This window comes from Perca fluviatilis, chromosome 4, assembly GCF_010015445.1.
Source record: "Perca fluviatilis chromosome 4, GENO_Pfluv_1.0, whole genome shotgun sequence".
Lineage (NCBI taxonomy): Eukaryota > Metazoa > Chordata > Actinopteri > Perciformes > Percidae > Perca > Perca fluviatilis.
In genome coordinates, this window is record NC_053115.1 from 3,865,176 (window position 1) to 3,890,819 (window position 25,644).

Here is a 25,644-nt window from a genome sequence, read left to right on the forward strand (position 1 = left end):
AAAATAATCGTCCTGTAGAGCCTAGATCCTAATTCTTCTCCAAATGTTTTCATCATTCTGAAACCACATTACTCATTTTCACTCCTGGCAGCTAAAAAGAGCCAAATAATGTAATTATTTTTAAGTTACATAACGTATGGTAGGGTAGGAATCTGGCGTAAACAGCATTACTTATCTTGATACCTATTTTCAGCAAAGTTCATCTGTCCAGTCTGAGTTTTCTGTTGCACGACTAAAACAACCTTCGAATGTACACAAAACAAAACAGGTTCCTTCCCGAGGCTATTCGTAGCTTCGTCCGGCGCTTAGCACCGCCCAAGACGACTGTGATTGGTTTAAAGAAATGCCAATTAACCAGAACATGTTTTTCTCCCATCCAGGAATGGTGTATGGACTAGCTTGCAATGCAAGACTACTGCAGCAGTTTCCTTTCAATTCTATAAATTCTATCAGTGATGTTGTCGACCAGTTGCAGTCCGTACATTTCACAGACTACGTTATGCCCCTTTAAGGTTTAGCTTATTTCAACATTTTCACATTCAGAACTCTGTTGTGGCAACAAATTAAAAAAAATCCATATAGGATCACAAAAGAGTTATGTGCAATACAAGATCTTGAAAAAAACACGTATATGCACGAATTTCCTTAATATGTAATAAAGCCCTTTGCTATAGTAATTAACATTCTAGACTACTATCCCTTTATAGATAATAGGGTCCGAGGAGTATATAAACTACAATATAATTACACTATACACATCCATCAGCTTGTTTTTCGACCACTGTTAAGCTTTCAGTTCTCACAAGGCTGTTGGAGCATCACCGGCCCAGCAGGAGGCAGTGGTGATTAGCAGGAGATGATGAGGGCGTTCAGAGACTGCTGACTCTGTGTTCGCTCCAAAGGTCCACCGGTAGACAGAATCTCACAGGCCGCCAGTTCGTGATAGAGAGCGTTGAGCACCTCCAGAATGTGGGCTTTCCCTGTGCAAAAACAGAACAGATGTGACCGCCGAGGGAATCGTGTTACAGACGACCCGGCGAGAGTCTAATTGAATTCCCCGCTCTAAGTAAGTGTACATTTTCATTATCACATTTCACAGGACCTGCATTGATTTTATTGGGCGAGTGAGCTCTACTAACCGTGTTGCGGGTCGCTGCAGGACCCCAAAGTGCTGAGCAAGATTTTCCCAAGAGACCTCCGCGAGACGTTCTGAAACAAGAGAGAGCTATTCTCAGATGGCTATCAGGCAATTAACAGGCACTTTAACAGGCAATTTGGAGTCTCGTAACTGCAGAAGCTAGCACACATGTTCACCAACTGAAATTAATTTGCTTTTCTCTGGATCTATAATCAATCCCAGTGTTTGCGTCAGATCACAAAAGAATGGACAGGAATCCATGTTAATTCAAATTATAGTAGAGCAAGTTCATGACCATATGGTTTGTCCTTGAGCAATGCTTGTGAATACTTTCAATTTGCTTTTCTTTCTGATGTCTGACCAGAAAAATGATTCCAGTGCAGCGTGGGTGGATTTCTCTCAACTGCCAACCCAACGAAAATGATTTTCAGTTTTACTTTGAGTTTCAGTAAAGAGTTTTCGTTCGAATGGTGGTCTTACTGCTGTTAATATTACAGTAACACAAAGCCTTGGTTATAAGAAGCTTCGACCCTAAAATACTGGTATCAGAATTGACTTCTTCAGACTCAACAGTGCCGTTACCCCTAGTGGTGCACGATTCCGAAAATGTCACGATTTAATTGGATATCGATTTTTAGGCTCAAGAACGATTCAAGAACTTCAAAAACGATTCTCATTTACATTTTACAATTAAAAAGAAAAGAAACACAACAAATTAAATGTAGTTCGATATTACTTGATATGTCTTCATACAAAAATAAAAACTTTTGCGACTAAAAACTGCAAAGTGCCAAGCTTTGGCCAGCTGTCAAATACATTTATTTACAGAATATTTTTGCCTCTTTATAGCTGCAAGGAGTGAAAATGAGTAATGTGGTTTCAGAATGATGAAAACATTTGGAGAAGAATTAGGATCTAGGCTTTACAGGATGATTATTTTTCTCGGCAACTATCTTGTTTTTCCCTAAATGATGTACAGATTTTTAGGCATTCTTTTATCAAATGGCTTAAAAGAAAATAGTGCACATAGCTGCTGTGAATGGAGCATTCAGGGACCTCCCCCTAGGTTTGGGCTGAGCCCCGAATGTTTACAATGTCTGGCTCCGCCCCTGGATACTATGCTGTATCGATTTTTCCCTCACCCCTAGTCTTGCATTGCCAGAACCTTCCTCCACAGCGCTGCGGAGGAGGGTCTGGCTAGTCCATGTAGCAACAAAGACGGTGCAACAGAAAAGTAACCCTAACCCTGCAGAGATCTGAGGAGCACTTAACCAGAGTCCTCATAAATCCACCGGAGGTTAGAACGCCAACACAACGAATGCGGAAGGTGGCGGACATCCGGCCTAAAAAGAGGGTAGATGCTAGATCAGATCCGCTAGACGTGTCAATGTCAAAGGACGTTCCTCGTGGCTTGCCTTATTCTGCCTCTGATTGGCTTACCCTGGTATTCTTACCCTCACCCTAACCAATCGCCACTCCCTATGCCTAAACCTAACTACGTTAGCAGATCTTCTAGCAGATCCGATTTAGGATCTACCTAAAAAGAGGGACATCCGGCCGCACCTGAACAATCCCGGCAGTGGAACGCCGTCAATATAGACTACCTCACCCCTCTATATCTGTGACTAACCAGGTCTCTGAGCTGCTGGAGCAGCTGCAGGATGTCCACAAGTTTCTCCTCCACCAGCGACAGGCGAACCCTCTCTGTCTCCAGCATCTGCAGCTCCATCTGAAGCAGCTCAGTCTCCTCGGCCTTCTGCTGCAGCTCCTGCACCAGAGAGTCCTTCATCTGGAACACACAACACACAGCGGTCAAAATAGCACTTCACCAACACTTGGTGCACTTCTCCCGACACACAATATGAGACCAGTACGCCTCACTAGGTCAGTCTCACAGGCACTCATTCCAGTCCCCCCCATACAAAAACAACTATGGTCAGAAATCCTTTTTTCATTCATACAACATTTGGAATGACATTCCCCATCACATCAGAACACTACCATCCATCACATATTTCAAAAAGGCATACAAACTGTTCCTTCTCAACAGTTACACTTGCACTCGTTGATTGTTCCTGTATTGTCCTAGTCTTGTTAGCACTGTCTGTATTGTTGTTTTAGTTGTCTGTATCTGTCTAGCCCATGCTAATGTCCTGTGTCTTGTCCATGTGGTTTTGTCTTAATGTGCTGTAACTGTGTCCTATATTCCATGTCTCTGCAGAACAGGAACCTGCTGAAAACCGTTTTTTAAACTGTAACTAAATGTTACTTTTTAATCCTATTTAATACATTTTGAAATGAAAATGAAAACCTGCTTCTACCTGGCATACGGTCAGGTCTCCTATTGTGTTAGTTTAAAATAAATAAATAGAAAGAACACTACTATCTTGTTATGAACTCATTAGTCTCGCATTGCCTGCTGTATCTCCACAGCGCTGTGGAGGAAGGTCTGGCTACACCACAGATGTATTCTGGGATAGGAGAAAAAAACGCTCTGGGTTGTTTGCGTTTCTTTAAACCAATCACAATCGTCTTGGGCGGTGCTGAGCTCTGGACGCAGCGACAGTGGCACTGCGAAATAGTCTCGGGAAGGAACTTGTTTTGGTGGAACATTTGCACCCAAAAGAAAGAAAACGCCACATACAATATTAAATGAAGTGAACTGATCAAAGAATACAGTAACGTGGGCTATTATCCTGACATCACTACATGAATTAGATCATCTGTGAACTAATCACTTTCCTCTGCCATCTCCTGGTGCTCCTGGTGGCACAAGGAAAACCAACCAATCAGAGCAGAGGACTCTCTAACGCAGTGTCAGTGACTGCTCGTTAACGCCCATCAAACTGTCAAACTAGGCAGCGCTGATCAAATATGAATCAAGATTCTGTTACCGCATTGCCTAGTTCTTACCTCACATGTTTTTCGACGGGCCAATCGCAACCGTTTAGCTCACATGGTGCAGGTTTAGGACGATGACTGACAGAAGAGCGTCGTGCTTAAATGTAGTTACTGAACGTAGTTACTGGACGTAGTTACTGAACGTAGTTACTGGACGTAGTTACTGGACGTAGTTACTGAACATAGTTACTGAACATAGTTACTGGACGTAGTTACTGGACGTAGTTACTGAACGTAGTTACTGGACGTAGTTACTGAACATAGTTACTGGACGTAGTTACTGGACGTAGTTACTGAACGTAGTTACTGGACGTAGTTACTGGACGTAGTTACTGAACATAGTTACTGGACGTAGTTACTGGACGTAACTGGCACCAGGCTTACGAAACTCAGATCAAACTGTCAAAGTAGGCGATACCGATCAAATACGAATGAAGATTCTGTTACTGCATTACATCGTTCTCGACTAAAACACACATTTTAGTGTACCGTTTCAACGCATTCTCCTGAACGGGTTCGTATTGAAATCGTACGAAAACGAATGCACAACAATGCGTGACTGTTTAGCTGTAATTTGAGAAAGTTTTGTGACCTGGCCGCCATTTTTTTCCTGCTTCAAAACATCATTTCGTTGCTCTAATGAAGTGTTTCTCAAATGGGAGTACGCGTACCCCTGGGGGTACTTTGGAGTACTGCAGGGGTACTGTACGTGATCTTTTTGCAAAATGCTCATGTCATGCATAATTCCTAAAATAATTATACTATAATAATGAATGAATTAAGTGAAGGATTCTGAACATTTGAAATGTAGCATTTAAATGTTTTTCAGTTATATGGTTGTTGTTTAGTAAATCTATCACTGCTGACACTGTATTGTTCCTCTTTATATAGATGAAAAAATGTTTTGCGCTGGTCAGGGGGTACTTGGCTTAAAGATACAATTCAAAGGGGGTACATTATTGAAAAAAGTTTGAGAACCCCTGCTCTAATTGGTTGTAGGTCTACTCAGTTGCTTGCAAAGGTATTTTGTTCTGCACCATTATTAATGCCCCTTGGAAAATCAAACATGAACTCAGGGCTATGCCAGGCTATAAACGTAATGGTCGCGGTTTTAAACACATGGTTAACGTTGCGAAATGGTCACAGTTTGGTTAGCTTTAGTCACCAAAACTCCTTAGTTAAGTCTACAAAAAGATCTTGGTTTGGGTTAAAATCAGTACAATTGTTACGTTACTTTACTTCCGTGCGTATGGAGGACATAACGTAATTACGCACGTGACATAGGCCGCGGCGTAGTTCCGTAAAGTTACAAAATCTCTCCGTTTACTTCTATTTTCAAACGGGACACGAAATCCGGTCTCCTGTGTGAAAGTCCTGTGTATTGTTTGAACCATCCACCCCCCCAACCGAATCCGACAGGCATTAAGATATTTATGTCCGAGCCTGACCCGAGCCCGAGACAGTTAAAATCTTGTTTTTTTGTCTCATACTAATGACACATGTAGGTTTGTTTGTGTGGAAAGCCTTTATTAAGCAGCTGTAGGAAGGCATTCGGAAATGTCAACAGATGAGGTCATCAGCGCACACGGGGAAACAAGCGCACGTTAACACAGGCGCGCATCTACATAATAAGCTTTTTAAAATTTTAAATGTTCAATGCCTTATCGCGCTGATGTGACCGAGCCCGACCCGAACCTGAATATCATTTCTGCCCGGCCCTACGGGTACCGTCGGGTCCAAACGGGCTCGGTTCGGGTAGCCATCCTCTACCCCCAACTATGACCTTACCTATAGCTTTTCTCCCGTCATAAATCAGCATTACTATGGCCACTAGAGGGCGTAAATATAAGTCGTAATTGTTGCTTGTACAAACAACCTATGGGGTCGTTTTTCAGGGCAGGAAACCTGCCCCAAACCCATTGGTTAATAGGATCAATTCAATGTTGGTTTTGGTCTTTTCATGGATGGATTTGGATTTGTTGAAAATAAAGAAAACTTGAATATTGTCAAACTTATCCTGTAAAAATAAACACAAGATACATTCTTAGGCTGTACATAATTTGACAAGAGCAGCTGGATATGTCAATACAATAATGTGACATTTACTAGGTTAAATGTCACATTATTGTCCTGTTGAACATGTTAATACAATAAAAATATACCCAACGTAAATGTATGTCAAATGTTGAGGGTTAGAGTGAGTTTTCAGCCCACAATGTACAATAGGTTTGTCTGCCAAAAAGGTTGGAAATCCCTGCACTGCACCTTTACGTCATAGCGTATTGAAGGACAAAGGTCTCACCCCACACATCCTGCACATAAACAAAGCCTCACAGTCGTGACTTTGTTTAGTTTTAACTTTTCCTCTCGGAGTGCTGAGACGTTCTGGGAACACGTTACGTCGCGGTTCCCCCTTCTGCCTGTCTTCCTGTGTTGTGAAAATACTACTCGACTGTAACAAGAGAGCTTTAATTTATGATATTCCTGAGTGTCATGCGGGACAACTCCAGTGAGAAACAGCTGCAAACACACACACACACACACACACACACACACACACACACACACACACACACACACACACACACACACACACACACACACACACACACACACACACACACACTGAGGGAGGCTCGGGTGCTAGTGGTTTTGTTAGGTGGAAGCTGCAGGATCATGCCACAAGCTGTGGTTTTGCCTTTGAAGCCCTCCATTTTCATAACAACCTTCGACAGTCCTCTCTTATCTAGTTTAACACCATACGCAGCCACAAAGTGACTAAAGCAAGGCAGAACATAGTCCAGAGAGAACATATCATTTCATATAAATGGATGGAGCAGACCGGGGTCAGAGGATACTGTAGTAGCCCACCCTGGTGTGATGGAGGCCAGTAGCGGTTTTGTACCTGGTCCATGTCTATCCCTGCCTGGCTTTCCTTCAGCTCCAGCTGCTTATGCAGCCTGGTCACCCTCTCCAGGAGCTCCACCACAGCGCTGCAGCTCTCCTCGCTCCTCGAGCTCCCGTAATTAGACATCAGCTTCTTGAGCGCCTTGTCGTCGCACCTGATCAACAACACGTACCAGAAGACACAAAGTCCGTCAGGCTCAGATATAGCTGTCAAATAGGATCTGAGTTTTTTGCCCCTAGGTTTGTGAAAGACTTAGGTGCACATATTTGGTATTCCTCAAGAAAACGTTTTTCATAAAAAAAAAGAAAAATGCAGTTTCACATAATTTGGGACCATTATTATTACCACATCTGTGTCTAAAACGTTGGAAAAGCTAGAGCAGATAATAAATAAATACTACTCAAAAAGTTTAAGGACAAAACTTGCTAAATAAATCCATTTGGGACCAATCGCAATCATTGGAACTGAGAAAAGTCATTCAGTTACATTCATTAGGCCAAGTCGGCTTGCGTGCTGCACCTAAGTCTTCTAATGGTAGGGAACACTGGGGAATGACGCGTCTCATTACTGTGTCTCGGGGCAAGTCATGCCTGAGCAACAATGCATTTTAGGTCGCTTTCACAACTATAGTTCGGTAGACTCAGGGGTGAAGTTGCAATATTGTCGCATTTTTCATTTGGTCCAACGCACCGAACACTGTAAAGAAATGTCACACGGTGGAAACAGTCGCTGGTCTAATAGAGAGCCAAAGTCACGCCCTTCTACTTCCAGTCCATCTTCCGAAAAAATATGAACGGGTGTGAACGGGGAGAGGCAAATTATTTTTTGATCCTGTTTGAATTGAGCCATGGATTACAAATATGATGTTCATCAATTTAAAAGATAATTTTTCAACCGAAGAAAGTCTCAGTTTATTGTTAAACTGTTGAAGTACAGTACAGGCCAAAAGTTTGACTATTCTTTCATTTACGCGTTTCTTTTTATTTTTATGACTATTTACATGCGTAGGTTACGCATCAAAACTATGAATGAACACATATGGAATTATGTACTTAACAAAAAGTGTGAAATAACTGAAAACATGTCTTATATATTTAGATTCTTCAAAGTAGCCACCCTTTGCTTTTTTATTAATAAGGGAAATAATTCCACTAATGAACCCTGACAAAGCACACCTGTGAAGGTAAAACCATTTCAGGTGACTACCTCATGAAGCTCATTGAGAGAACACCAAGGGTTTGCAGAGTTATCAAAAAAGCAAAAGGTGGCTACTTTGAAGAATCTAAAATATAATATATGTTTTCAGTTATTTCACACTTTTTTGTTAAGTACATAATTCCATATGTGTTCATTCATAGTTGTGATGCCTTCAGTGAGAATCTACAATGTAAATAGTCATGAAAATAAAAAGGAAACACATTGAATGAGAAGGTGTGTCCAACCGTTTGGCCTGTACTGTATAAGACTGAAAATACGTCATTAGAAAGACTATCACACTTCAAAGTCTCGCTGAAGCTACAATGTCTGTGTGTATCGTACCGGGGATGTAACGTTACTCTAATGAGCAGAGGATCTTGCTCGTTCTTTTGCTTATCTGCTGAGAACACTTGTATTTAGGTGCACAGCCTGTGCCCCTAGTGTTTGTTTGACGTTTACGACCCCTGGCTTTTTCACGGTGTGTTCAGGGACCAGGCAGCTAGCGGATCAAGGAGAGATGCCTACGATTTGAGACAAAAATGAAATCGCGCTGAAACCATGCAGGAACTCATAGTGCACCTTTTAAGATAAAGTGATGGTGATATGGTTGGCAGTACCTTTCCCCACAGCAGGACAGCCTTGTCAAGATCCTCTTCACCTCGTCCACCTGCTTTTGCTGATCGTCGGTCCACTTATCCTCTTCCTCGTCGGACGCTGCCTGGCCCTCCACTGAACGAAACAGCTGCTCCTCCACTACACGCAACAACACACCATCAGCATTGACATAATCATTATTATCATTATGATAGGGGGTGGCAGCCAGAGGTGTAGGGAAGAAAAGGCTTGAGACTAGAGCTGAAGCAATTAATCAAGTAAATTCTTTATTCGTAATAATAACTATTTTAACCAGGCAAAAACACTATCCGTTCTCTGGCTCCAGCTTCTACAGTGGAAGGATGTTCTGCTATTCTGTGATTCATACTGTATCACACAACTGTGATTCCCAATCAGGGCTACTTCTGCTGTTGCCAGGGGTTACGTGGAGACATCTAAACACTACATGTTGCAGTTATATAAGAGTGCGTGAATTCTAGTTAGAAAGTGAGCACAGAAGTTTAAACAGGTAGCTAAAAGTAATGGATAAATGGTTAAAATAGTTAGCTAAAAATAATAGAAAACAGTTGAAATAGTTATAACTAAAAGTAATGGCTAAACAGTTCATATAATTCGCTGAAAGATATGGATAAAAGTTGAAATAGATAGCTTAAAGTGCTCATATTATGCTTTTTGGCTTTACCCCTTTCCTTTATTGTGTTATATATCTTTTTTGTGCACGTAATCGGTTTACAAAAGGAAAAAGCCCAAAGTCCCCCCCCAAAGGGACTTACCATCTCCAACAGAAAACACTGTTCACCAACTGCTCCAAACAGCTCTATTGTAGTCCAGCCTTCACTTCAGAGACTGGCTAGTAGTCCTTACCTAGGTACTGTCAGGGCACGCCCTCATACTCTGCTTCTGACTGGCTAGTAGTCCTTACCTAGGTACTGTCAGGGCACGCCCTCATACTCGGCTTCTGACTGGCTAGTAGTCCTTACCTAGCTACTGTCAGGGCACGCCCTCATACTCTGCTTCTGACTGGCTAGTAGTCCTTACCTAGCTACTGCGCATGTGCGACTCCCAACAAAGACGTAACAGAAGTGAGATGTCTCACTCTGTAGCTAAAACAGAGAGCTCAACACACAGGGTGAAAAGAGGAGCTGCAGCAATGTGCAGTACAACAAAAATATGATGTTTTTTGTTTTTAAATTAAACCATATAAACCTATTCTGATACAGCCTCTAAATACAATGTTGAACCTGAAAATTAGCATAATATGAGCACTTTAAAGTAATAGATTAATGGTTGAAACATTCAGCAATCTAAATACTGACAGTTCAACAAGACAAAATTAACAATATCCTTTTTTCCAGTATATTATGAATAGTGTCATACTTTTGGAACATACATTGGGAAATTGATGAGTTTGTATGTGAGTTTATCTCAGGGCTGTGGGGGAACATCAGACCAAAAAGGTTGGGCACCACTGTCATAAAAAACTGAACATTTACAGGGGTTTTGGACAGTTGGTCGAACAAAACAAGCAATAAGATGTCACTTTGGTCTCTGAGAAGATGTTACATGCGTTTTTCACTATTTTCTGACATTTCACAGAACAAAAAATTGTACAATTAATTGATGTCGGCTATATGTGAGTATATAAAGCACTTTGTTAGACTGGTTCTTAAATGATGGAATGGGAAAGAAGTCACTCTCTTTACCAACAGAAACTGCCCAGTAGAGGGACGATAGCGCTGTATCTGTGCTTTCATTACAAACATTACTCTTTTCACTTTATTCTAATATGTCAAAATCCTTGCTCTTGTGACTGTTTACCCCAAATTACTATATATGTTTCTCTATGAGCATAGCATTACACTGCAATGCAATGCAATGCATTGTCTTTATTTGAAATTGTTTCGTCATTTCACCAATGTTTTCTTAATAACTGTATGATCGGTATGTATGTAATGTTTTCCCCTTCTTTGTGTAATAAAACTAAAACAAAAGTCATACTTTTATCCGGGGTCGTCACAGCTCGCCCTGTCGGAGAACATCGGTCATGTTGGGAGTCCGAGCAACATCTCTGCGCCGGCCTGCTGACAACACTCAGCTGCTGCTCTGCCCTGGTGTTGCTTGGGAGTTGTAGTTTCGACACCTCCGACCTGAAAGAGAGCACTGTAAGCTTCATATGGCTGTATGAACGGCATGTTCTCTGCAAATACATGTACAGTACATGACCCAATCTTTGCTGCTGGGGATGTCACTGCACATAAACTGGCACTGACCATGGGGCTAAAAGTACTCTTCGCACAGATGAGAAAATTCAGTCCGAACCAATTGCCAACATCAAAGAGAACATATCAAGTAACACAAGGCAGTGTGTATTAAGCCACATCTACAACCGCCACGATCATTTTATAGAGGCCTGTGATGTTGTACGCCAATACTGGGTGGGGTAATTGAAGCCAGACATCTTTAAGGCATTTTTACAGTAAAAGTGGGTCAATGGTAGAATGGTGCTGTTACTGTGCAGACGTTAGCTTGCAAGATGTGAGGTAAACTCACACAAGCTGACACTGGATAGAACAAAATTAGAGCACAGAACGTTTTAAGCACATAGACAGTTTTCTAAGCTCTGTTACATGTAACACTTTTATTCTATATGTCATGTTTTCCCTTATGTGAAAGACACATTCAGACATTTGTTACTGAAAAAAAGACTGAGACTGCAGTTTGGGCGGATCAATCTTTCTGTAATGGTTTGAATTTTCTAGGTTTCTCCTGCTGTCTGCTCTTTTGTGTTGGGGGAAATCTGATAGGGGGCCTTCGTAAATCACAGAATAAGTGTTTCCAGATGATGATGTCTTGCGGAAAAAAAGAGAAAATCTCAAAACGTTTTTTTTCAACAGCCTGACTCTATGAAAAAAAGAAGAGAAAAACTCTCATGCTTTTATCCTGTTGGCACCAGGCAGACTATGGCGTAAGACAACATTATGCTCTGCATCTTTGTACTTCTTTAGGTTTCTTTGTGCAAAAGTGGGGAGAAACGACTGACTTCACTGAAGGTCAATAATTGCAGCATGATTTCAGGCAATCAATCAGAGAGTCATGTTTAAGTTAGTGGGGGCCACGGTGGAGGAAAGAAGGAGTTAGTTCACAAGAGGCAAGCAGCTGCAGTCTGACCAACATGGAACTGGTGCACGGACGTATAAACGCACACAAAACTTTGCTGGTTGCTGTGGAGACGCTTGGACTCTGGAATGAGGTGGTGGAAGGCTTTTTCAAATGCGGGTTTTGGTGTGACTAATTGCAGTTTAATTGACTTGGTTGGAGGGAGGCCTGCAGCCTGTGTCCAGTGAATACTGTAGCAAGACCACAGCTTCTGGCTCGGGCTTTTGACATGCATAGAGGTTGCAAAATGGTTTTGTGTCTTGAGAGACTAAAAAGGACTCCAACAAACATCCTTAGTTTTTTTTTTTTACAGATATGGATAGCTTTATTTATCCCTGAAGAGCAATTCAGTTTTTTCAGTCCACCGAGACACATATACACATTCATACTGCCAGTCATCAATGACAGAAGGAGCACAATAAAAAGGCACATTGGAAAGTGCGAGAACCATAAATATGCCAGAAGAAAAATATTTGAAATAAGAACTGAATAAAGATGATAAAATACGATAAAAAGAGATGAGATAAAATAATGATATCGATAAAGTGCTGAGTGTATTGCACATAACAAAAAACAATCCACCAATTTTAAACACATACAACCAATATGAGGTTTGTGCAAAATAACGTTTCATTCAAGGCAGCTACTCCGCGTTCAGCAGCTTAAAGGTGCAGTAGGTGAGCCTTATAAAACTAACTTTCTGTCATATTTGCTGAAACTGACCCTATGTTCCAGTAGAACTACATGAAGCTGGTACTTTAAAATAAAATCCAGTGCCTCTGGCTCCACCTACAGCCTGTAGTGAGATTTGCAAAAAACCACAGCTCCCTGTTCAGATGCACCAATCAGGGCCAGGGGGGGTGTCTAACTGCGTGTCAATCACTGCTCATGCATTCGATTCATTCTCCCTTGTGGGGGGAGGGGCTTAGGAGACCGCTTTGGGCTTTAGCAGAAAAGGGGGGAGGAACTGAGAAGTCGTCGATGTTCAAATTCTTTGGCTAAGTCCTGGATCTTCACAATCCTACCTACAGCACCTTTAATGGCAGAGGGAATGAACGATTTGGAGTGACAGTTGAGCGGCACAGAGGTTCAGTGGTTAGCGCTGCTGCCTCACAGCAAGCAGGCACTGCAGAGTTCGATCCCCAGTCCGGGCAGGGCCTTTCTGTGTGGAGTTTGCATGTCCCCCCCCGTGTTTGCGTGGGTTCCTTCCACCATAAAGACATGATGCATAACTGTTGGTAACTAGGACTACAGTTGAAAATTAGCAAATTGGCTAACACTGGCGCATTTATAGAAATTTTCATTAACCAAAATTTCCCTCGGGATGAATAAAGTATCTATCTATCTATCTATCTATCTATCTATCTATCTATCTATCTATCTATCTATCTATCTATCTATCTATCTATCTAATGTGCATTGTCCTAATAAAATTATTCTTTCTGGGAGGCAGCACATAGCGCTGGCCTGAAGTCTAAACTCACTGGACAAAATATGGTCATGATTAATAATACTTTTCTCCCAGAGAGAGTTTAAATCACATTGCTGGGCTCCAATGATTTCGGAGCAGAGTGAAAAGCTAGTGAAAAGAATGACCTCCCAACTGTCACATGAAAACTAGATCTAATTTCTTTAGACTGTGTTCGAGATTTAGACTGTTGACATGTGCACGTGGTTTGACAGTGATAAGGTATTTGTGTGATATAGTGGACAGACTTTTGGACACAGTTTGATCAGTGTTGCATTAGACATTAGCCAGGCATTACAGCTCTCGCCAATGTACCTAATGCAAAAGCAGCATGAGCGGGTTTGACCTGCCAAATCAAAATATCTATTAATTTACTTCATTTGCTCAGACAGTCAAAGAGAGAGAGAGAGAAGGAGGGAGAGAGAGAGAGAGAAGAGAGAGAGAGAAAGTAAAATACACAGCAGACCGCAAACCTGTAGTCTTATCATCACTTACTCACATATGAGTAAGTGATGATAAATGGTTAAACTCATGTCAAATGTTACCAGAATATATATTTTTCGGCTAATCGTTTTTGGCATCCAAGTTTATTGTTTGGTTCAGTCTCACTGCTCTCATTAACTGTGTTTCCAGCAGCAGCATGCAGCTGTGTTCGGTGAAAAAGCTCTGATGCACACACTGCACAATACCTCTACGCTACCGGAAACAACAGCTAACTTCGAGCTAGCAAGCCACACGCTGACATTTAAAAAAAAAATAATGTTAACCTTTATTTATCCAGGTAAATCGATTGAGAGTCATTCCTGTCAACATTCACACAGTTCCACATTCATACCTGGAAGCTGCCCAATACAACCACAGTCTGACCTGCTGGCCACTGAGCAGCTCCACTGGAGCCTTTGGGGTTAAGGGTCTTGCTCAAGGGCACCTCAGTGGTGGTGATGAGGGAGGGACAAGCGCTGCTCTTTCACTTTCCCTACCCAGAGTTTATGCTGTCGGTCTGGGGATTAAACCGGCGACTTCCAGGTCCCAAGCTCACTTCCCTAACCCCTAGGCCACCACTGGCAAGGTTTGAAAGAAAACATGGATGGTGCAACAAGGCAGCCCTGCTTGGTTCTTTCAGGAAATAATTGTAAAGAATAATGAGCAATATGTTAACTGGGACGTTTTGGGACCGATTGGTGGGATTGCTGTGGACAAAGTACACACGGCGATACAATACACTGGTAAGAGCTAATGAGGTTTAACCATGTCTCAGCTAATTTAAATAGCTCATGTTACTGTATTGTGTGATCAGCTAACGTAATTTACTATGTCATGTGCCATTTTCTTTTACGGGGTGCAAATATTCCACCACACGTTCCTTCCCGAGACTATTTTGCAGAGCCACCGTCCAGAGCTTAGCGATTGTGATTGGTTTAAAGAAATGCAAACAACCCAGGCCGTTTTTTCCTCCTATCCCAGAATGTCTCTGTGCTGTAGCCAGACCTTACTCCACAGCGCTGTGGAGATAGGTCTGGCAATGTGAAACTAGTGGAGACCAAAACAAAGCCAAAAGGAGCGTGAATACTGCATGGTGGAAAGATACACAACTTCAAATGAATGTTAAACCATGTCTACTGGAATAGTAAATAGTCAACAGTTTGCTAACATGTAAGCCATAAAAACTTAAGAAGGTGAACATTTGTGCCTCTGTCAGCTTATTCTTATCCCCAAGGGATGAAAAAAGTGCTGCTTTAGGAACATTTAGCATTTTGTGCTTCTTGGACACGGAAATAAACTAACGACTTTTTCTAAGGTTATAAATCAGGTGGAGAATAAAGGGAGAATAATAGCGGTATACTATACATACCTTGGTTTCCGAGGAAGTACTATACAAGTGGAGCAGACAGATAATCAATTTCACATTTCCTGAAACGTTGGTATGGCCTTTCCCCTCGCCTGTGATCAGATTCCTGTATCAAAGCCATCTCTTATCCGCAGCCAAAAATAAATGGAGGCTTGGAAAAAGCTTAGACTTTCAGAATAACACATTCTGAAAGGAATACTTATTGAACGAAATTCAAGAATACTGCCTTCTCTGTACTGGATGTGACTATTGCTTAAATTATTCTTCACACCTTACGAAAAAGACATCTTATCATTCTTAGATAGTATTGGCCTGTTATTTAGGCACTTGGCAGGGAAAATGCACTAGCAGGTTTAAATATATATATATATATTATGTGGAAGCTTTTGGTAGTCTATGGCGGCCTAGTTATTACTACATCCCTCAAGGCTCACACACAGGAGTGAAATTACCCATGAACAGCTCTATTGTGCTATGTCAGAGCACTTCTAATTAATAGGATCCTGTACTGCCATATTAGCAAAAGTCTAAAGCTGTTCTTTTGGCCTGAGGGTGGTTGTCCAGCTGTTTGTTGTTAGAGCCAGGACACCCAGAGTCCTCCCGGTTTATCCCAGTGCGGCGCTGAAGTGAACTTTCCATCAACAGCCCCCCCCCCACACACTGTTTCCCCTCCTCCACTCCCTGAAGAGCAGTTTCTTCTTTCAGGTGTCATCGGTCAATGGCAGTCTTCTTTTTCTCTGCAGAGGTTAAAAATGAGTGCACGCTGTACCTGAGCTTGAACTTGAAATGCCGGTATTGTTGGTGCCGCAGCACGACAGGGGCGGGTGAGGGGTCATGTTTACATAGCTGAGGGTTATTAATCACGTCCTCTTGTCTCGTGACACCCGTACACTGAGGTGGTTTATGAGGGTACATCTACACTACTACGTTTTCATTTTGAAGCGCCGTTTTTGAGACAGAAACAATCTCTGTCCACACAGGAGTTGTGGCTCCAGTAGCAGAACTAATCTCCGTCTGATTACGCACGTCACGTGACCATTCACTCGTCTGACGTTACTCGGCGGTTGAAAATCATGGATATATACGTTTAAAATACTGAAAATACTTTGGAGAAAGAATAACAATGGAGAAAAGTAAGAGCAGGGATATGTTAGCTTGGCCCGACGACGAGGTGGAACTGTTACTGAAAGGTCTGTAAGACTACCTAACTGGCTCGGAGTAGCGTGGACGCGAGGCGTAAAGGTAGCAAAAGATATTCCTTTTAAAAACAAAACGCAGTAGTGTAGATGTAGCCTGGGACGCAACTAAAGCAGCTTCAGGGATGTGATTATTTTTTAGCACTAGCTGAGGACTTAATCCAAAAACCAATGGCTGTAACATTTACAGAGTCTAGTTAAGCTTTCCTTAGCGAGCAAAGTGCAAAGAAACCTCCAAAGTCAAACGAGGGTATTAAAAGCAGAGGGACCTATTACGCGGAGAGTCCAACCAGGGTGGGTGGCATACGCTTATAAGATATTTTGTGTGTGATGTATTTCTGCAGATGTCAGCGTGCCTCCAAACCAGAGAGAGGGAGAGCAGGGCAGCGGTTCAATGTGAAAACGAGCCCACTTGGCAGTGTGGGGTTTTTTGAAAGCTGTTCAAGAACAACAGTAAGGCAGCAGCAGCAAAATGCCACGGGTCCCAGACATCCCTCGAGTGTGTCCTTTCCACATTATTTAAAGGGTAGGAATGCCGTGGCAGCACCTGCTCCACACAATGCTTCAGCCCTTGTGCGGAGGCAGATAAATGGTCTCTGCTGCGGCCCTCCTCTCCCCTCCGTTCTCAGACGCCATGCAGAGAGCATGAAAAGGCTGGGAGATTATGCCTCCCCTGGGGTCTGCCTTCAGAGGGCCAGGGGTTAGAGGCATACAGAGAAGTCTGCAGACGTGCCGATTAGAACGGAAAGTGAGTTTTAAACTTGCACACTTAGGACACATGTGCTTGGTGTGCTCTCGAGAAACGGCCTGTACTATAAAACAGAAATCAAGAGGTTGAAACTGAAAGAAGAAAGAAGTTCTGGACGAAAGATGAAGAGTAAGAGACTTTGTATCTCCACTCTACATCTTTTCTTTGGAGCACAAAAAGAAGATGGAAAGCTGAAGGAAGCCATTGCTCTCTTGTGGGCCTGGCAAAACATGTCCGTCATTTCATGAACAAACAGTTGAGTGTTTGCTTCTTCCTCCAGATGGTTTCTTCCCCCTCATTTCTTTTTGTTCCTCTCGCTGTGCTTCCCATTGTCTAATCCCTCTGGCCCACAGAGCTCTATAGGCTACAGTGACTGATTTAGACTCCCTTTACCTTCTGGGGAAAAATAGCCCTGCAGAAATAAAAGTGACACTTTTAGACTATCCCGGTATACAAAGACTTTCCTGTGCTATTAAACTCCTGTTAGAGGAGCGGCTCCCATTTGAGTGTCAGCCTGTGCTCTGCTCTAGCTTACAATCCAAAGAAATCACAGGCATGTTACGCAACAACACCCACATATAAGTTTCATACCGATGACCACATTTCCTACTGAAATTCAGCTGATGTCTGCTGGGATGTTGATGGGAAGTTGAAAAGGGGATTTTCTAGATGAGAAAATCACCAAATGCAAAGAACACAAAAAGGAAAACAAGATGCAAATCACATGTTCCATGAACACTCTCGCATCTGTACAGTAATTATCAGTGGCGGTTCGGGGGGGGAGGGGCAAGTGTGGCCAGTATATAGCCATAATATTAAGCCTTGACCCCCCTCTGGCCCCCTAACTTTGGCAAATATTTTATCTCCTTTATCTCCAAAGAGAGGATTTTATTCATGTGCAGTGATGGATTTAATTTAGGTTAACCCTGAGTGACTAGTCTTGTGTTTATTGTTACATGTGTATCGTCAGTCTTTTGTTGAATCAAACCTATGGAGAGTTGGTGGTACGTACTTGTGCTTAATAGATTTGGTACCCCTAAAATCGCATGTGGCCCGAGCCTGGCCCTTCCATTTGAAATGGTCTAAAACTGCCACTGGTAATTATGAAACTCGAGCCAGCAGCTGGTTAGCTTAGCTTAACATAGCCCAAAGACTGGAAACGGGATAACTGATAATAACAAGGTATCGCAAATCCGCTGATCAGCGCTATATTGCACAAATATTGACTTAAAAACAACTGTAGTGATTTAAACATGGTCCACCAGAGTCTAGATCAGAACTTTGTCGATGGCAATGTCTGTTAGCCCTAACCCTTAAGCGTGATTTATGCTTCTGCGTTAAATCTACACCGTGGCTGTGTACGTAGGTACGTGGAGGCACGGACCTATGCCGTAGCCTGACCTGCACTCATCGAAAAATGAAACGCACGTTGCTTGGTAGCGCTGCACCACACACTCCCCACGCGCACTCACACATGCCGGCCCTGCTATTTTCTTAAAGAGATCGACGCACACACCAACGCACAAGTATAAACTTCAGGCCACTTTGGTAGGCTAGAACGTAAAGCTCTCCGTGGAGCCTCGGCAGAACCATAAATCACACTTAACTCCTCAGCACTGTGGAGATGGGGCTGGCAATGTGTAATCAAACACATACATTGGATGTTTTACCACAGTCTACTGTGCCTGACAATTCCCCCATGCAAAATACATACCTACAGCAAATTAAAGACCTTCATTTTTATCTCATTTTAAGATTATTTTTTCGGCTTTTCTGCCTTCATTTGATAGGACAGCTAGCTGAGAGACGGGGTGACATGCAGGAAATCGTCACAGGTCAGATTCAAACCCTGGACCTCTACGTCGAGGCACAAACCTCTCAGTATACGTGCGCCTGCTCTACCCACCGAGCCAACCCAGGCCACACCTTTTAAGACTTTTTAATGAGCCACGGAAACCCTGTCTAAACCTACCACATATGATCTAAGACATCCGACACTGAAGCGTGTTGAAAGAATAATGACTTAATTTTAAGGTAACCCAGTCACACAGCGTTTGTGATGTAAGGTAGGACAAAAAAAAACATTGTATCCTACTCAAATCTTAAAGCACAACACCTCTACTTGCACCTTTCTCTCTGGCCCTGTCCCTGGATGAGACTTGACTGAGCAAGCATTGAGGCTTTCGGTGGGAATATTCATGGAGCTTGGTTGCTAAGATCCATAGGACGGAGGTGCCTGTGTGGTATTGTTCATTCGGGAGCGGAGTGAAAGAAGTGAGCAGAGATTGATGAGAACGGTCGGACTGTTGCGGTTCTCACTCAATGGAGCTCTCCCTAGACAAGTCAGAGCCTTTGTGGTGTTGAATTATTTGCCATTAGGGGTATCAATGGAAGGGTAGTGAAAAGACTTTGGAACGCAGTCTGCATAGATTAGTGGAGTTTAGGGTTATAAGGAAGGGTATTGTGGTTGCAAAATGTGTTATTTAGAACCACCTAAGTGCAGGTAGTAGTGAGGACTTTAATCACATGGGTTAGGTTGAATGTGACTCTGTCTTAGAGACCGTGATAACATCATTACGTAGATGTTACAACTACTTAGAGAAATCTTCTTCCTAAGAAAGCCAGACCTGCAGACACTGATTATATGGTTGGAGCAGGGGCAACAGACGCAGAGGTAAACATTAAACCAATGGCTTTGTACTTTAAAAGTCCAATTACACCCTTACTTCCACCAAAATAGGAGGAGTAGGCCCGACCTGCCACACACGATGCCTGTTAAACAGACTAAAACACAACAAGACTGAAAATTGGAAAAGTACACCACATCAAGCCTTCATAAGTAGCATGGCAGAGTTTTCCAGGCATGAAGCCAGAAGTAAACAGTAAGTCATTTTACTTTTGGAAGGATTATAATTCATTATGGTCCATTCTGGCCACAAAGGCATCACTACTGCACTTACCTGCCAAAAACAAGCCCTTCTTTCTCATGAAATGATGAACAGCCAGACACTTGTTTTGCTCATGGTTTGACAGCTGATTGGAGGTAAAAAAAATAAAGAAAGGTCTTTGTCTAGTCTACGCCATCTCTCTGTGACATGGGGCAGTATTTTCTTTGATGCATCAACACAATGCCATAGGAAAATCACAAGAACATTTGAAGAAAATATTCTATTTAAATACATCTAAAAACAATCAATATCAAAATACCATTTGCAAACAGTGTATTGCAATTTGCAACCGCAGCAATCTCACTTCCCAGCGGGGCGGTAGCCAGGCAACGCATTCTCACGAACGGGTCTGTATGATATCGTACGAAAATGTATGCACACCTAAACGTATGATGTCCTACGAAATCGGACGAAATCGGCTACAAGCTCCATGACCCCGTGCGGCAGTTGCTAGTTGTTAAAGCCGCTACAGAGCTTCGCGACGCGGACTACGGACCTCCGTCACAGCGTGTTTGCATCGACAAAAGTTAAGATTAGGCACCAAAACAACTAGTTAAGATTAGGAAAAAGATCGTGGTTTGGTTTAAAACGCTCCCAAGGAACACACATTTCCTGGGTGAAAGGCTTTAGCTTGAAAGTCCTGAACGTTATCGCCCATCCACCCCGACCAGCTCCCTACGCTGACAGCCACGTTCTTATACAGCGGCAAAAAAACTAATGTGAAATGCTTATGAATTACAGTGCTTAACTTTTCGTAGCTTTTTGAACGAATGGTTCATGAGAACAGGCTGAGCCGGGACATGATTGCAACCCCCCCCCCGCCCTTCCACCCTTACCTTCCCCCACACCGCCTGAAAGTCTGACCAGACGGCAAAAATGCTACAAAAACAGTTGCTATTTGGATTTTTCATATATATATTTTTTTCATATTTCAACCTGCTGTCAAACCGCCTTCTCTCTCAAAGAAGGTTTCTTTGTCTTGTCTTAATAATCGTACAAATGGAAATAGCATAGCAGACTTTTGGTGTTGCACTTAGTTGAAGTTGTTCACACTAAAAGTGATGGAAGTTGTTAAAAAAACATATAGGTCGGCCAAAATATCCACCTCTAGATTTGGGGACAGTTTTTTCCCCATAAGCAATTTGCACATTAAATAAGAAAAACCAATAAGCACTTTCATCCACTAGTGCTGCTACGCACATGCACTTTACATAATAATGTGCAATACGAGTAAATTATATATATATTTACTTAATTATTTCACTACTTTGACTATATACTTTAGTTTTAATCATTTTACCATCTTCACATTCTCTGATTTATGTTCTTAGTTTAATGTGTGTGTTTTTATATTTGCACCATGGAGTAGGGCTGTGCAATTGATCAAAATTGTAATCGCGATTATGATTTTGGCTCCAAATGAACACAAAAAGTAATTAAAAAAATTATTATTATTATTATTTTGCACATTACGTGTGGCAAGTAAACTCTAATTTTGTCTTGTGTTCTGAATGAGGAAAAAAATATGTTTGAACGGGAAAAGCATGAAGGGAAATGTCAAGGTTCAAGGTGTTTTCGCTGTTGAGTTGTTTAACCGTTTCACTTTTTAAGTTCAATGAATGCAACATCTTTCCAAAAAACAATGAGTATTTGCGCAAAATAATCGTCATTATGACTTTTTCCATATTGACAAGCACTTTTAATTTGGTTGTATGTATTTACAATTGTTATTCATTAATTAATGTATCTATTTATTTATTACTAATGCTGCTAACTTATCAGGAATGAACCTAATCTGTTATCTGTAATGTGCATTATCTACTGCTGGGACATTTTCACCTCTTGCTCTTATTCAACTGCCTTTTTTAAAAATTTAAATTGTTTTGGGTACATTTTTAGTGTTTGTTGTGATTGTTCACGATCATTTTGTTGTAATACTGTCAGACAGTGGTGCAATGACAATAAAGCCTCTTATGTCTTTTATGTCTTATGTCCAGTGTTGTAATGTAACAAAGTACATATACTTCGTTACAGTACTTAAGTAGAATTTTCATGTGTCTGTACTTTACTTCGTTATGTATATTTCTGGAAACTTTTACTTTTACTCATTTCCTCAAAGCATCTTCATTACTTGTTACTCAAAGAAATTTGTTAGACTGCAAAAAAGCAGTTTGGTGCATCATTGAGTTAATGCACGCTCCATTCCAGTTGGTGGCGCAATCAGTCAGTTAATATGTTATTATGTTAATATTTCATAGTCATAGTTAATATTTAATAATACTCTACTGCACTGTTCAATCCCTTCCCTGTTCACTATTGTACTATCACCATTGCACACAGTCTACCATAGCACCTTAACATGGTCATTGCATTTCTATTTTTATCTTTATTCTTATTTTTATTATTATGTATGTGTTTGTGTGTTATGGTTGTCCAAGCTACTGGATGCCTATAATTTCCTGCGGGATGAATAAAGTATCTATCTATCTATCTATCTATCTATCTATCTATCTATCTATCTATCTATCTATCTATCTATCTATCTATCTATCTATCTAATAATGGATAGCGTCATGGAAGCACCTTCAGCAGGCTCTACTGCCAACACAACAGAAACCGCTTTCTATAATACAGTATTCGCTGGGTCCTTACCTGTAGTAGAGGAGCTCTGATTCCAGCTGGAGGATGTGCCTCTGCAGTGCCGGCACATGACTGGCCTTGGCTTCCAGTTCCTTCACCTTCCCCAGGCCGCTGAGCAGCGCCTGCCTGGCCTCCTCCACCTTCCTCCTCATGCCCACCTGCTCCCTCTTCAGGGCTCGGTTGCAGTCCTCTAGAGCAGCCACAGTCTCCTTGGAGCTCCACAGCTCCTGCTCCAGTCTCTCATTACACAGCATGGCCTCCTCTACCTGTCGGTCGCTGGAGCTCCGCAGCAGCTCTATCTCGTGGATGATGTTCTGTAGGCTTTTCAGGTTGCCATAGGTGCTGCTTTTCGGGTTGGTGTTGCTCAAACTTTTCTGGGCCTCTTGTTTCTGCCGGGCAGTAAAACAGCCTTCCTCTGGTTTATGTTTGGAGTGACTTTTCCATAGTCCTACCTGAACAAAAGTGCAACAGGTGACAAAAGGGGACCAAATCAAGATATTTTCTAAAACCAAATTGCATCTGCTTAGTAACATTCTAGTAGTCTAGCATTGCCACGCTTTCCTCCAAGGCGCTGCCGAAAAAGGCTCTGGCTAGTCCACACAGCACTCCGTAATGGGAGAAAAACGTGCTCTGGTTTATTGGCATTTCTGTAATCCAATCACAATCGTCTTGGGCGGACGGAGCCACAGCGCCTCTGCAAAATAGCCTCGGGAAGGAACTTGTTTTGGTGAAACGTGTGTACCTTCAAAAGTAGTTTTAGTCGTGCAACAGAAAACTCTGATTGGACAGATAGTCTATCTATCTGTCTGGATTTACCCTGCAGAGATCTGAGGAGCAGTTAACCGTAGTCCTCACAAATCCACCGGAGGTTAGAACGCCAACACAGAGAAAACATTCAGCGTAATTTCCGGCGGCGCTTGAACAATCCCTGAAATTAAAGGTCGTCGATATAGACTACATTCTAGTAATCTCCAACAAGTCCTCCAAAACATACGACGATATCGGTCTTTTGTTCTCTACCCTCTAATGCCACCCACAGGAGCGTTTCATAAAGCAGCACCCCTAGCGGTGGCGGAAATACAACCACATATCTAAACCAAAGTAAATGTGAATGTGACTAAGCAGATGATATAAGTTGTATCTAATGGCTTTATACATAGATCACATTTAAGACATTAGGTAGAACAACTTTTGGGTTACTAGTTTGTGGAAAAAATAGGCTATATCTTGCTGGGTATCATTCAAAAATGTTTGATACCAGTAGGCTACCGACACGAATACTGTGACTTTGATACTAGTTCCTGAACGATACTTTTTTCAATGCCAATTTTATAAAATCCATTTTAAAGGTGCTCTAAGCGATGTTGGGTGATGGCACTTCTTGTTGACGTTCGAAGTATTGGCAAACAAAACGAGGCTAGCTCGCCACTTCTTCCTCCTCATCCTGTCCCCTCTCCCTCCCTTCCATGCTTCCGGGCACGAACACCCCCAACCCCCACCCCGAAATCCTTCTTGTCGGTTATTGGCTGGAACACTGTTTGTTATGTTTGGTGGTGCAGGTTGACGCAGTTTGTTTTTGTTGCCGTTTGTGGAGCCTGGGCTGTCTACAGAGACCGCGTTTTTTTACAGTGTGTTCAGGGGACAGGCAGCTAGCAGATAGTGAGGAGATGTTTGCTGTATGTGACAAAAAATGTTGTTGCCTAAAAAACGCGTGACATCGCTTAGAGCACCTTTAACAAATCTTTTTATTTACCCAGAAGCCACCCCTTTGCTCCGCCCCTTGGCATAAGGGGCTTGTATGTTCAAACTGAATGACATTAGGCTACCATTAGCCTCTATCTAAGAATATAGACAGCACCATGTTCAAAACTTCAGCAGGGTTTTGTGAGTTTATCCCTCTTCTTCTTACAGTAGGCTAGCAGAATAAACTCTTGGAACACCAATGCTCTCACCTGCAGAGCCAGACACCGGGCATCACTGCTCTGAAGTGCGGCTCGCATGTCCTCAATCAGCTCCCTCAAACTTGCATTCTCATCTTCCAGTTTCGCTATTCGGTCCTCCGCTTCCTCCAGCGCCACTATCTCCTCGTAGCACTCCTTGGTGCAGGATCCGAGCCTGCAGCCGGAGGCGTGCCGTCCCTCCGAGGAGGGCTCGGAGTCTCCGCTCACACCCACACACAGCAGCTTCTCTCGCCGCCTCAGGGGGCTTCTGAGGCGGATCTGAGTCTCGATATGCTCGCTGTCCTTCCCGACCAGCAGCCGGCCGTTCTCATACTGACACCCCGCCTTGGTGCTAAAGAATCCGCACAGTTTGGCGTGGAAGTGCCTGAATGTGAGCTCGCTGGGTAAATTGTCTAAAACGCCGGTGCATTCTGTATCCTCCGAGTCTTTGTTCAGTCCCAGAACTTCACACAAGATGTTAAAATCCTCCACAGGGATTTTGCCTCCACCTTGATAGTCCATGTGATGGAAAATCTCCTGTAGGTATTGATCCAACCCGGTAGCCAAAACTATAATTTCGTTCTCCACTCCCCGGTCCAGTCCGTAATGGTAAGCCAGAGTGCTGACTATCCATTGTGTCCTGCGCGCCGGTCGGCTGTATGGATCAATGGAGTCTATTGCATCCATCATTTCTACTGAGACACATCATATTTCCTCAAACTTAACACAGTTACTTTTTTTTTAATCCAATATGCTGTCGTCATGTGTGTTCATCCTCTCAGTAGCAGCTCTATAGCAGACTGGCAGAGCTGAAACGAGGCGTGTGTTAAAACAGGGCAGATTTGAATTTAGCACTGCCCCCAAAATCCAAAACCAGGGGTCCCAACCAGTAGGCTGTAGCTAATATAGGCTATGTACTATAACTGGTCTCATGTTTGCC

At 42.5% G+C, this 25,644-nt stretch overlaps 1 protein-coding gene across 1 annotated transcript; it reads right to left on the reverse strand.

The window, feature by feature from the left end:
• Positions 1-338: 338 nt before the first annotated feature.
• efcc1 (EF-hand and coiled-coil domain containing 1) lies at positions 339-25,515 on the reverse strand. Its single transcript, XM_039797015.1, has 8 exons — positions 24,717-25,515; positions 22,777-23,216; positions 10,758-10,906; positions 8,762-8,897; positions 6,945-7,101; positions 2,769-2,927; positions 1,140-1,209; positions 339-980 (listed from the first exon to the last, which is right to left on the reverse strand). The coding sequence occupies exons 1-8, from the start codon at positions 25,392-25,394 to the stop codon at positions 847-849; spliced, it is 1,923 nt and encodes a 640-aa protein (XP_039652949.1). The 5' UTR covers positions 25,395-25,515; the 3' UTR covers positions 339-846.
• Between the last annotated feature and the right edge of the window lie 129 nt (positions 25,516-25,644).